Source organism: Saccopteryx leptura, chromosome 12 (assembly GCF_036850995.1).
Source record: "Saccopteryx leptura isolate mSacLep1 chromosome 12, mSacLep1_pri_phased_curated, whole genome shotgun sequence".
Lineage (NCBI taxonomy): Eukaryota > Metazoa > Chordata > Mammalia > Chiroptera > Emballonuridae > Saccopteryx > Saccopteryx leptura.
In genome coordinates, this window is record NC_089514.1 from 11,583,656 (window position 1) to 11,595,827 (window position 12,172).

The window sequence follows — 12,172 nt, forward strand, 5'->3', positions numbered from 1 at the left end:
TCAGGGCCCATGCTGGAAGAATTCCCTCGAGGACAAGAGTGTGAGGTCAGCCACTCTGTTAGGAGAACTCTGAGGATGCTTCCGAGCCTTCAATCTTCTTCCAAACTGGCCTGACAGATGCAGGGGTCCATCTATCCACCCACCTGCCCCAAGTTTATTAAGCATCTACCATGTGCCTGTCCTCTGACCAAGGCCTTGATCCCAGTCTCGGCTCTACCACTCCAACAATGGGGCGTGAGGGGCGTGTGAGTGCAGCATGACCCAGCCTGCACCTCCCCCCAGAGCAAACTCCCAGCCCCCCCCCCCCCCCCGCCCTCTCCAGAACTGGTGTCTCTCTGGATAGTGATTGTAGAGGAATGTACTGTGGCTGAAGACTAATTTAGGAAGGACCGACTTCTTGGAAATACTAGGTTTTCCTGTTAAGATTAAGGGATGGCTCTCTGTGAATTAGCTCTTCTTTAAGATACACTGATTTTTAGTAAGTTAGAGCTAGAGGACCAGGTCACTATGTCATGGGTGCTTGATGAACAAAGCATAGAAGAAACAAACCATAATGTTGAGTGAAAAAGTAATGAAAGGAAATCCTGAAAAGCAGCAATGTCTCCTCCACCTCGTCTCCCCCTCCAAGGGCCTCTGCTCCACATGCTGTCCAAATGAACCATCAAAAAGCAAAGAACACTCACTCAGGGCTGTCTGGATATCCTTTTCTCCATTCTTCACTTCTGTTAAAAATCCTTTCAAAAATTTGAGACCTCTAAAACAAAAAAGGAAGAAATACTAGTTTCGAAAGTCAGTCATGTTCCCTGGGTAGAAAGAGCCGGCAGCCCTCAGCAGCAAGCAGGCTGAGCCACAGGGCGGTTCCTTCTGAGCTCCTTCCCCGCCCTTCCCTCCGGCTGGCCCCGCCCTCCTCACCTGGTCCAGGTAAACAGTGCTTCTCAAGACCCAGTACCAGGCCTGCTGCTTCTGCATCCCCTGGGGACTTGCTAAAAAGGGAAATTCTGGGGCCCACCAACTTACTAAGTCAGAAACTCTGGGCTTGGGGTACAGCAACCCTGTTTTTAACAAGCCCTCCGGGTGACTGTGATGTCCCTAAAGTTTTGATCCACTGACTTAAAGCAAAACCAGTCGGCTTTATCATGCTTTAATCATATGTATATTATTATTATTATTATTTTTGTATTTTTCCGAAGCTGGAAACGGGAGAGACAGTCAGACAGATTCCCGCATGCGCCCAACCGGGATCCACCCGGCACGCCCACCAGGGGGCGATGCTCTGCCCCTCTGGGGCGTCGCTCTGTTGCGACCAGAGCCACTCCAGCGCCTGGGGCAGAGGCCAAGGAGCCATCCCCAGCGCCCGGGCCATCTTTGCTCCAATGGAGCCTTGGCTGCGGGAGGGGAAGAGAGAGACAGAGAGGAAGGGGGGGGTGGAGAAGCAGATGGGTGCCTCTCCTGTGTTCCCTGGCCGGGAATTGAACCCGGGACCCCTTGCACGCCAGGCCGACGCTCTACCACTGAGCCAACCGACCAGGGCTAATCATATGTATATTATTAACATTAACAATGTTTATCACCACCAAGAGGAAGGCAAAAAAATAAAATAAAAATTGGTGTTCTATTCATTAAACCAGTGCTTCTCAAAGTGTGCACCCGGGCACACTGGTGCGCCCTAGAAGATTTCCAGGTGTGCCCTATGGTATTCCAGAGAAATATGTGCCTGTTGGGGACCAAAAAACCAACAGGGTTTTTGGAGTTTAGATTTTTGGGGGACAGAGGTGTGGAGAATTGGCTGTAAGCTGACAGTCTGCCTAACCCCCCACCTCACTTGCCTGATTAGTTTGCAAAAGGCTGTTAAGCTGTGGTGCTGGATTGTTTACACTACCCCCATGTTCCCCGGAAAGACTGGAGGCAAGTTTCTTCTATCCTTTGCTTGGTGTAAAGTTAAGATGATATGTATGGTGGGGGTTTTCTGCACTCAACACAATTAAGAGTAAAAAGAGAGAAATTCTTCAATGTATTGATGAAGAAATGAGAGTTTACCTTTCAAATATATGCCCAAGCATTGAAGAAATCGCTAGGACACATCAGGCTCATGTTTCTCATAAACACAAGACATGAAAAAACTTAACACATTCACGCCAGGACCTGCTGAATTTACTAAATCTTACTAAGAATGTATCTATCTATATATAAAAAGATAACTTTTTTGTCGTTTTTTTATTTTTTAACCCCTCTTTTTTACAAATTCTAAAAAGTATAATTCAAAAAATATAATATAAAAATGTTTTTTAATGTCAGAATAAATTTAATTTTGTTGTATTTATTTCATTTAATTACCATAAAAGCATGTTTGGACTTTATACTTTCTTTAATTTTTTTTTTTTTTTTTTTTTTTGTATTTTTCTGAAGCTGGAAACGGGGAGAGACAGTCAGACAGACTCCCGCATGCACCCGACCAGGATCCACCCGGCACGCCCACCAGGGGCTACGCTCTGCCCACCAGGGGGTGATGCTCTGCCCCTCCGGGGCGTAGCTCTGCTGTGACCAGAGCCACTCGAGTGCCTGGGGCAGAGGCCAAGGAGCCATCCCCAGCGCCCAGGCCATCTTTGCTCCAATGGAGCCTTGGCTGCGGGAGGGGAAGAGAGAGACAGAGAGGAAGGAGGGGGTGGGGGTGGAGAAGCAGATGGGCGCTTCTCCTATGTGCCCTGGCAGGGAATCGAACCCGGGTCCCCCCACACGCCAGGCCGACGCTCTACCGCTGAGCCAACCAGCCAGGGTTACTTTCTTTAATATTTGACTTAATTATTATAGCACATTTCTCAGAAAGTTGTTTACAGTGCGCCTACAATTATTTGTAGGATTTTAAATGCGCCCCGACTTCAAACAGTTTGAGAACACTGCCTTGACCTTCTGGCGAAGGCTGCGCAATCAGGCTGGCTCCCTCCCTCAGCAGCTCCTTCCTAAGGATCGCTTTGCTGGGTGGCCCAGCCCGCCCGCCCGCCCCGCAGCCTCACCTCTTCAGCCACAAGAGGGCTTCAGTAGCTGAGTTCCTAACCTGGGCCACGTCGGCCTCCACTTCGTGCAGCACTATCTTCTGCAGGGTGGTGAACTCCTCCTTGTTGGTTATATACTTCTGGTTCACTTTCTGCAGGGGAAGCAGGGGAACAGTTGAAGGTTAAAAGGCTAAGGCTACCACGCGAAGCAGTACAGTACTGAGACTTTCAAAGCTTGTCCAGCCGGTGTCTAAGAAATCAAAATAAATGCAGCTTCTATTACTTTATTCCTAGTGTTTTCAGGGTAATATTCCTTTTACTTTGAGAAATCCTTTTTTTTTTTTTTAGCAAGAGACACAGGAGAGACAGGAAGGGAGGGAGATGAGAAGCATCAACTCGTAGTTGTGTCACTTTAGTTGTTCATTGATTGTTTTTCATATGTGCCTTGACTAGGGGGCTCAAGGAGAGTGACCTTATGCTTCAAGCCAGAGACCTTTGGGCTCAAGCCAGCGACCATGGGGTCATGCCTGTGATCCCATGCTGAAGCTGGCGATTCTGCACTTGCTCAAGCCAGCAACTTCCCGGTTTTGAACCTGGGACCTCAGTGTCCCAAGCCAACGCTCTATCCACTGTGCCACCACCAGTCAGGTTGTTTGAGAGTTCTTATGAGGCTTAAGCTAGAATTAAATAGTTAGTCTTAGGGCTTTAAAGTACTATTTTTAAAGTACTCTTTGCTGTTCCAGAACCTTTCACACAGCTGTCCTATACTTTTTACTCTGAGATCATACTCAACAATCCTTTGTTTCTGAATGAGATTTCATGCAACTACTTTCTCCAAGTATACAGTCTCCCCAGAGTCAAGCTAGTATATTCACCTTAATATTCCCAACAAGATCCATTTTAACAGGAGCAAACACAGTAGGGCCAAGTTTGTCTAAAAAAAGAAAAAATTTTTTTAAACATCTTTGAAAAAGCATTCAAGTGGAAAATATTTTTTATAGTATCAATAAATTTAGCAGCCCCCCATCAAAATTTTAATTTTTGCTTTTAAATCATTTCTAAACATAAGCTTCAAAGGTTTCTAGGGTACCATCATCACTTTTTCCTTTTACACAATCCCGAGGTGAATCACCGTAACAGGATCCTAAGTGGCAGGTGAGGGTAATCTTATAAACTTGGAATACATATTACAATCCTTAGGCCTATCCTATCCAATATGGTAACCTTTAGATTTGTGGCCACTCAGTGTTTGCAATTAGCGAGTCCAAGCTAAAATGTATGGTAAGTGTAAGATACATAACAGATTTCAAAGATTTAGTACCAAAAAAGAATGCAAAACATCTCACTAATGATTCTTTTACACTGATTATATCTTGAGATAATATTTTGAATATACTAGGTTGGCTAAAATAAACCATAAAAATGATTTTTATCTTTTTCGCTTTACTATTTTAATGTACCTGCTAGAAAACTTAAGATCATATATGTGGTCTGGATATTTCTGTTGGACAAGAACAACTAAAAATAATAACACAAATAGGTAGAGCTAATGAGTCAAAAGAGAAAATATAATGGAATTCTGAAAATACTTGATAGACCCCAAAGAAAAGCAGGTACAAAGACAAGTAGCTAAAAGGCCAAAAAGGAAATAAAATTGAATACTAAAAAAAAATGACATTAATTGGATAGAAGTCAAGAAAGGAATAAAAAGGAAGCACAGACAGGACTAACAGAAAATGGCATGATGGTAGAAACAAGTAACAAGACAGTAGACTTCTATTCATCCAAACAATGCAACTCACACATGAGCAGCGTACAGGGAAAACAAAACAATGATCATCTCAATAAATACAGAGATATTTCACAATTAACTCATTTATGATGATAAAAAAATCATTGTACAAAAAAGTCAACGGTGCCTATATGCTATCAATGAACAAATGGAAAATGATATCGTTTTTACAACAGCATCAAAACCCCACAAAATTCTACAATTTGTTCCTAACAAAAGGTGGACAAGAGGGCTACAGCAAAAGAAAAGCTACCCACATTGCTGTGAAAATAACAACGACCTGAGTGAATGGAGAGGTGCAGCGTGCCCGGGACTAGAAGACTCACTGGGAAACCACCCGCACGCTCACACTGCTGGGGGAAGCTGCAATGTGCACCCCGTCTTTATGTATAAAGCTAAACACAGGAACCCACACATCCTCAAGCCCACGCCTCGGTCTCTGCTCAAGAAAAAGGGAAAGGTATGCCCACGTACACAAAACTGTTCCGAGCAAGGGTATTTATAGTAGCTCCTAACAAGAGACTTCCCAAGTGTCCATCAATAGAGGAGTGAATAAACACATTGTTCAAGTCATTTAATAGAATACTACTCAGCAACAAAAAGGGATGAACTGCTGGCACGTGTGACAACAGGGATGAAAACATTACATTGAGAGAAAAAGCCAGATGCGAAAGGGTACATAATATGATTATACAGATATGAGATTTTTAGAACAGGCAAAACTAATTTATGGGGACAGACAGCCGTAAAAAGTAGTCTCAGGCCAGGTGATAGGTTGGGGACTGAATGGCAGAGGGAACATTCTGGGCTGATGAAAACATTCTATTCTTGACAGGAATGTGGATTACATCAGTAGGTGTATTTGTCAAAACCCACTGAATCATAACACTTAGGTTCTATGCAAGTCCTATCCTGATTTAAAAAAAGATGCGTACTTAAATGAGTCATATTGCAAATTTCAACATTATTAGCAATTCCTGATACTACTGACTCTGACAAGTAAATGTAATTTGAACTTAATTAACACCTATGTATTCATTTAATTTCTGAAAAAAGTGTTAACTGGTAAAAAAGTTTTCTCCTAGTACCAATGGAGTTGAAAGTCTGTTCCTTAATGACTTTCACTTTCCCTTTTAATTATGATTTTCAGAAAACAGAATTTCTTTGTTATTACGCTATCCAGCGGTCAATATTTTAAAATCATAATTAGAAATAAAATGGGAACATGCAATACTGCTCCAGGACACGCAGTTTTGCCTGTACGCGGCTGGTGACACGAAGAGGAAGCTAACTGCACACCCAGTTCGGGGTCTCTGACGCAGAACAAGGGGCGTGAGACAGACGAGAGACTAAGGGTGTAGGCAGCACAGCATTCTCACCCAGTACTGGAACCACAGCGTAACACGAGGCCAAGAACGCTTCTGTGGGAATGCCACTGTCTTCCAGAAGTTCAATGTCACTAAAGCTAAACAATTTGGGGATGAAGAGGAGGAAGGAATGCAAATACAACATTAGCACTCTCCACAGTTCAGAGGTAGTCATGAAAACAGCTGCCGCTCTCCAGGAAAAATCATTTGGCCAACTTCACATATATACCCCAGTGAGTAAAAACTATTATTCCCCTCTCCCCTCTCTCCCCTCTACCCCCCGCCCTCCCCTCTCTCTCCCCTCTCCCTCTCCTATCCTATCCTAGTACAGTTTACTAACAATATCATTTCCCAGAGATAATCTATCCTAGCAAGCTGAAATTGGTCCACAATCCAATTCCTTTTCTGATCCACTGCTTCCAACAAGGCAAACAGTAAAGCAGGGATCTGGGTAAGCCACTTTCTCTATTCTGTAGGATACACGATCACCTGCAGGGAACACCAGGATGGGTTCCCAGAAGGTATCCAACCCGGTGATAAAGTATAGAGTACCTGGTGTTCATGGTACTAAAGAAAGTTGGGATGACTTCTTGGCCTTCCTCCCAGTGGGATTCAGGAGAGCCACCCGAGGAGTCTGAGCCAGGCTGTGCCAGGCTGTCATGATTTCCCGAGTTCTCTTCCCCATCTTCCCTCATTGTTTCTCCTTGGACTGCAAAGTGGAAGACACTCATTACTAACCATTACCTATTGTGGAAATTAACATACAGTCATCGTGGAACATTTCTAAAGCACAGAAAAGCACAAATAAAGATCAGTGAAATGCTGTACACATACACATATCCATACGCACACAAAACAAAATTGGGTTTAAATATATGTAGGCTTGTATCTCATTTGTTTTCATCAATGTATCAATACAATTTTCATTATCATTGAATACTCTTCAAAACACAGTTCTATTAATAATAACCATGTAAAATGGCATCCTTCTCTGTGGAGGGCATGTAGGTGGTTTATACAATTTTAGTAGTAGAAAAGTCATTTCTCATTAGTGTATTCTGGATTTGTGAGTTTGCCTACTTGCTAAACTTTATTTTAATCCTTATATCAATGCTTACGGCACTTCCGCAGTCATTTGTGGACATGCGCAAAGTGCTAAAAAATCGAGCTGCCCGACATATATGTTCCCAGCCAAGGTTAAAGAAGGTGACACTCTGACTTCTTATTTCAGCTCCCATACTGTACACAAGTGTTATTTTAATGCCACGTTTTATGCATTTTTGTGCATTTCATTGCTGGTTTCACTGTTTAAAAGGACCTCCACGTGTAGTGCTGTCTGGTGTTCCCAAGCACAAGAAGGCTGGGACATGCCTTATGGGGAAAATACCTGTGTTAAGTAAGACTCAGGCATGAGCTGGCGCTACTGGCCATGGGTTCAATGTTACTGGGTCAACTATATTAAATAAGCTGTCTTTAAAAAGAAACACATAAAACAAGGTTACATACTGGTCAGTTAAAAAAATATTGCCAACAGAGGCTTGTAAGAACCTAACCCCACGTTACGCCTGGAAGCAATGGTGCAGAATTTGCTACTTCGATGTCTGCAATGACTTTACAGAACAGAACTATATACTGTAAATAATGAGACTCGACTGTCCTTAAATCTATTCCCTATGGACAAATTCCTAGAAGGAAAACTATTGGGTCAAACAGTACTGTTTTGATAGAAATGCTCCCGTCCTTACTATTTACTCAAGGGACAAGATTTCAGTGATGTGTGGATTGCTTGCCTTATATTAACAGTTACGAAAATATATCTTCTTTTTCCCCACGTCATCTGGAAAAATGGGATCTCTTACTTTAAGGGATATAAGGAGGAAATTTTTGAAAATTTTATTTTCAAAATATTTATTAAACACTTATAATTAAAAGGTCTACTATAGTTGTCTTGGACTGATCTGGCGTTGGTTTTGGTTGTGAGAACCAATGGGATTAGCACATCTGAAAGGGCGGTATTTGACCTGCAGGCTATTACCTGCAATGTGGGACGTCGGCTCGATGACACAGAGAAGGACTGGCTGAAACCTGACGGTGGCTGCTGACTTCTGACATTTCAGGCCTCACCAGAGACCGGGCGTAGAAACCTGAACTGCCATATCTTTGCACATTCTTAAGTTTGACATCACAGTCTACGTTCAAAGGACTTTGAGATTCAGAGAAGGCCAGCGAAATACTCATCCTCTCTAAAAAGTCAGTAGACAGCTCCCGGAGGCCGATGAATGTCACAGCCAAGAACAGTGAGCTGGAGAATCCCTCTTCTTTCTGCTCTTCGGCTCCTGGTCTGATGGGACATATGGGACGGCAGAATGCTGACGGACAAGTGGCCTGCCATCCAGCTAACACATCTGCCTCAGGAGCCACCCAGTACTCTGTCCTGAGTGCCATTCGAAGCAAGTGCCCCAACATGGCTAATAATCAAACCCCCGACCTCCTGTGTTCAATGGCTTGCATCAGACTCCAGTTTCGTTTTTACCTGTTAGATTATCATCTGTATTGTCTTCACTGGATACGCTGCAATCTACCTCTGCAGATTTCAAATACAAGGAACTCTTGTTTTTCATTAGGATTTCTTCATCGTCATTTATTTCCATATTTAAAGATCCATTTTCACAATTGTTTAACTCCATTTGCCTGGAAATGTTTTTAAAGAAAATGTTTTAAAGAAAAAAGACCAGGAGGTCCAATTATTTGGTCATCAATAGATCTTATTCTGAGGGATGGGGGAAGGGTTTATATAAATTAACAAATGGAATTATGAAATCAAGCCCAATCTCTCAGCCCCCTGCCTCCGAGGTAGGGGCAGGCCAGTTTCCAGGCTGAAGCTGAGAAGTCAGGGTTCTCTAGCACCCTCTGGGGACTCACTTCCTGCCCCCACCACCAACAGGAAATAGTCATTGACAGTGCTTTGATTTTCAATCAGCTTCCTGTAGGTACCACATTTCACACTTTTCTCATTTTCCTCCGTGTCTCCGTGGGAGGGTTTTTCTCCCCTCAACTCTCAAAATCACTGGCCACTTCCGAGTGTTTGCCCAGCCACATGCTGTGGTCAGGGCGGAATACTCCATGCAAAGTGTGTGTGACATACAGAAACCTGGGAGGAGAGGCCACACTCTGGGGACCGACTGCTCTTCAGGGTAACAGAAAAATCAACTTAACATGCAAGTGGGACACTTGATTCTGTTAAAGGGACAATCACAAGGTCTCACAAGTGACTAGGAGCGGCCAAATTAGAACAAACATTTTCATCTAATAAAATTAAATTTATTTCTAGAGAAATTTATTTTCTAGAGAAAGACCATATTTCAATGAAAAATGCAGTATATTCAGGAAATACCTCAAAAGAAAAAAATCTATAAAGATGTTCTTATTGAACATATTTAGGGGTGGAGAAAAATTTTAACAACCAAATTCAGAACAATCTTGTACTAAAGCAAATAGTACAGTATAACAATACAAAATAGATAATAATTTTAAAGAACATCTGGACCAAGTCAAAATGTGGGAATGCTTATATCAAATAAAAATCCAATCAAGACCCCAAATAATAGGAACATAACTATGTAAATGTGCCCTTTTTCTAAACACAAAGGAGCCTTTAGATTTAGAGGAAGAAATAGTTTAGATTTTGATATTATGTTCTGTTTCCAACTGTAAAGCTAACTAAGAGTTTAAAACCAAAAAAAAAAAAAAAAAAAAAAAAAAAGTGCCGTCCTTTTCGGATAGAAGCACACTTAGATCAAAGCTCAGCTTCTCACAAGAGCAGTGGGCCCAACCCTCAGTTAACAAGAGAGATAAAAAGTTACTAGAAGTGACAGGTGAGACCCGCAGCCCAGGGAAAATGCAAACACCTTCCCTGGTAGTCACGGCTGAACGGGAGGTCAGCACCTACTTCACAGGGAAGTCAGACATTGTTTCCTCCCGGTATCATCTCAGATCATGAGAAGAACCACCATATGATCAAAATATTCTTATTAAAAAAAAAACAACAAGAGATAACAGTATCTTTTTTATTAGAAAGTAGAAAAAATAAAGTTACCGTACCTTTCCAATGAATTATGAATGGGTACAACAGGATGTTTCATCTTTAAAAGAAGCAAAGAAATTAAAGTTTACATGCTAAACTTCCAACCGAGCATTTTTAGCTTTATCACATAGGAAAGTGATAAATATGACTATAACATACACTGTCCCAGTTTTAGAACAATTTTAGATCCTCCCAAAAGAAAGGAGTCATTCTTCCTAACCAGTCTTTTCTTTCACATTTATTCAATTAAGGGCACCCAAATTTCTTTCTTTCCTCTTATTTGTTTTAGCAAGAGAGACACAGAGAGAGGGATAGATAGGGACAGGAGAGAGATGAGAAGCATCAATTCTTTATTGCAGCACCTTAGTTGTTCATTGTTTGCTTTCTCATATGGGCCTTGATGGGGGGGGAATACAGCAGAGTGAGTGACCCCTTGCTCAAGCCAGCGACCTTTGGGCTCAAGCCAGCAAGCTTTGGGCTCAAGCCAGTGACCCCGCATTCAAGCTGGAAGGGCACCCACATTTCTAAGAAAAAGGAAGATGGTCTTTTAAAGTAGTGGTCCCCAACCCCCGGGCCGCGGACAAGAACCGTCCGTGGGCCATTTGGTACCGGTCCGCAGAGAAAGAATAAATAACTTACATTATTTCCGTTTTATTTATATTTAAGTCTGAACGATGTTTTATTTTTTAAAAATGACCAGATTCCCTCTGTTACATCCGTCTAAGACTCACTCTTGACGCTTGTCTCGGTCATGTGATACATTTATCCATCCCACCCTAAAGGCTGGTCCGTGAAAATATTTTGACATTAAACCGGTCTGTGGCCCAAAAAAGGTTGGGACCACTGTTTTAAAGGACCTAATTATCAGAGTCAAACCTGTGGTGGTTGACTTCCTTATAATTTCAGTCACACTCATTAAGCATTAATAAATACCAAACTATGATGCCGCACTGTATTAAACTGGAAGTATGAAGGTAAACAGTATGGGGTCCCTACCCTTAAGGTAATTTCACTACAGAGTAAGCTTAAAATAAAGGTATGAGGAGAAGAGGTGTTCTCAGCCCAAGTTAGGGATTCAGGGAAGAAGAGATTAAATCCTGAGGGACGAGAAAGAGCCAATCAGGGAGTGACAGGGAGAGGGCATTCTTGGCACTGGGAAATGTCACCAAGATGTGGGGGACCTACAAGCCGTTTCCACGGTCCAGCCAGGTAATGACAGCGAAACAGGCTGGGGGGGGGGGGGCGAGGAGTTCTGACTTTAACCTGCAGGCAGTGAGGGAGCCCCTGAGGTAGGGGCAGTGGTCCGACTTACACCAACTGCAGGGACGGAAGTACCACCCAGCTGCCTGGAAGGGTCAGGCTGAAGGGGACTAGTAAGAAGGACACCACAACCTCAGGGAGACCCACCGGCCGAGGAGGCAGAAGAGAACAGGCTAGCTACAGAGACGTGTTTAGGGGGTAAAACTGCCAAAAATAACCGACTGGATACAGGGGTTGGAGGGCAGATATAAAAGTGGACACAGAAGACGTCCACTAGAAGAAGGGTCAGTCACCAAAGGGCAATGGAGAGCAGAGCTCGGTACCTCACCTTCTCACCATCACTAACCCACGGCAGCCAGGCGGAGAGGGCTCTCACCTTGCCGGACTTGAGCGTGGCCAGCTGCGGAGAGCCGGGGGGCGTGCGATAGAGCAGCTCCGAGGTGAAGGCCGCGTTGGCAATCTGCATGCATTCTTCCAGAGTCTTCAGAAATGTGCTGCACGTGGATTTCAGCAGGGCTCCCACATCCACGCCCTCCTGCGACACAGCCAGAGAGGGAGACCCGTTTACCGTGCCGAGGAAAAGCCCGGTTGTGGGATGTCCTTACAGGCTCCTACCCACAACATAATACTAATAATGTATCTCCCTATTTTACAGGACAAATATGCACAGCAGTTATAA

The 12,172-nt window shown here is 43.3% G+C and overlaps 1 protein-coding gene across 5 annotated transcripts in view; it reads right to left on the reverse strand.

Annotated features, from left to right (window-relative positions):
- Positions 1 to 12,172, reverse strand: part of PLEKHA8 (pleckstrin homology domain containing A8) — a 57,145-nt gene that overhangs the window by 23,098 nt on the left and 21,875 nt on the right. For 3 of the 5 annotated variants that reach the window (XM_066354441.1, XM_066354440.1, XM_066354442.1), the window contains 8 exons: positions 11,870 to 12,028; positions 10,251 to 10,291; positions 8,683 to 8,840; positions 6,702 to 6,858; positions 6,162 to 6,247; positions 3,866 to 3,924; positions 3,012 to 3,142; positions 684 to 754 (listed from right to left, as the gene is read on the reverse strand). In XM_066354441.1, the coding sequence (XP_066210538.1) occupies positions 684 to 754; positions 3,012 to 3,142; positions 3,866 to 3,924; positions 6,162 to 6,247; positions 6,702 to 6,858; positions 8,683 to 8,840; positions 10,251 to 10,291; positions 11,870 to 12,028 (862 nt within the window). The remainder of the gene's footprint in view (positions 1 to 683; positions 755 to 3,011; positions 3,143 to 3,865; positions 3,925 to 6,161; positions 6,248 to 6,701; positions 6,859 to 8,682; positions 8,841 to 10,250; positions 10,292 to 11,869; positions 12,029 to 12,172) is intronic. The other 2 variants (XR_010747546.1, XR_010747545.1) reach the window with 1 other exon arrangement.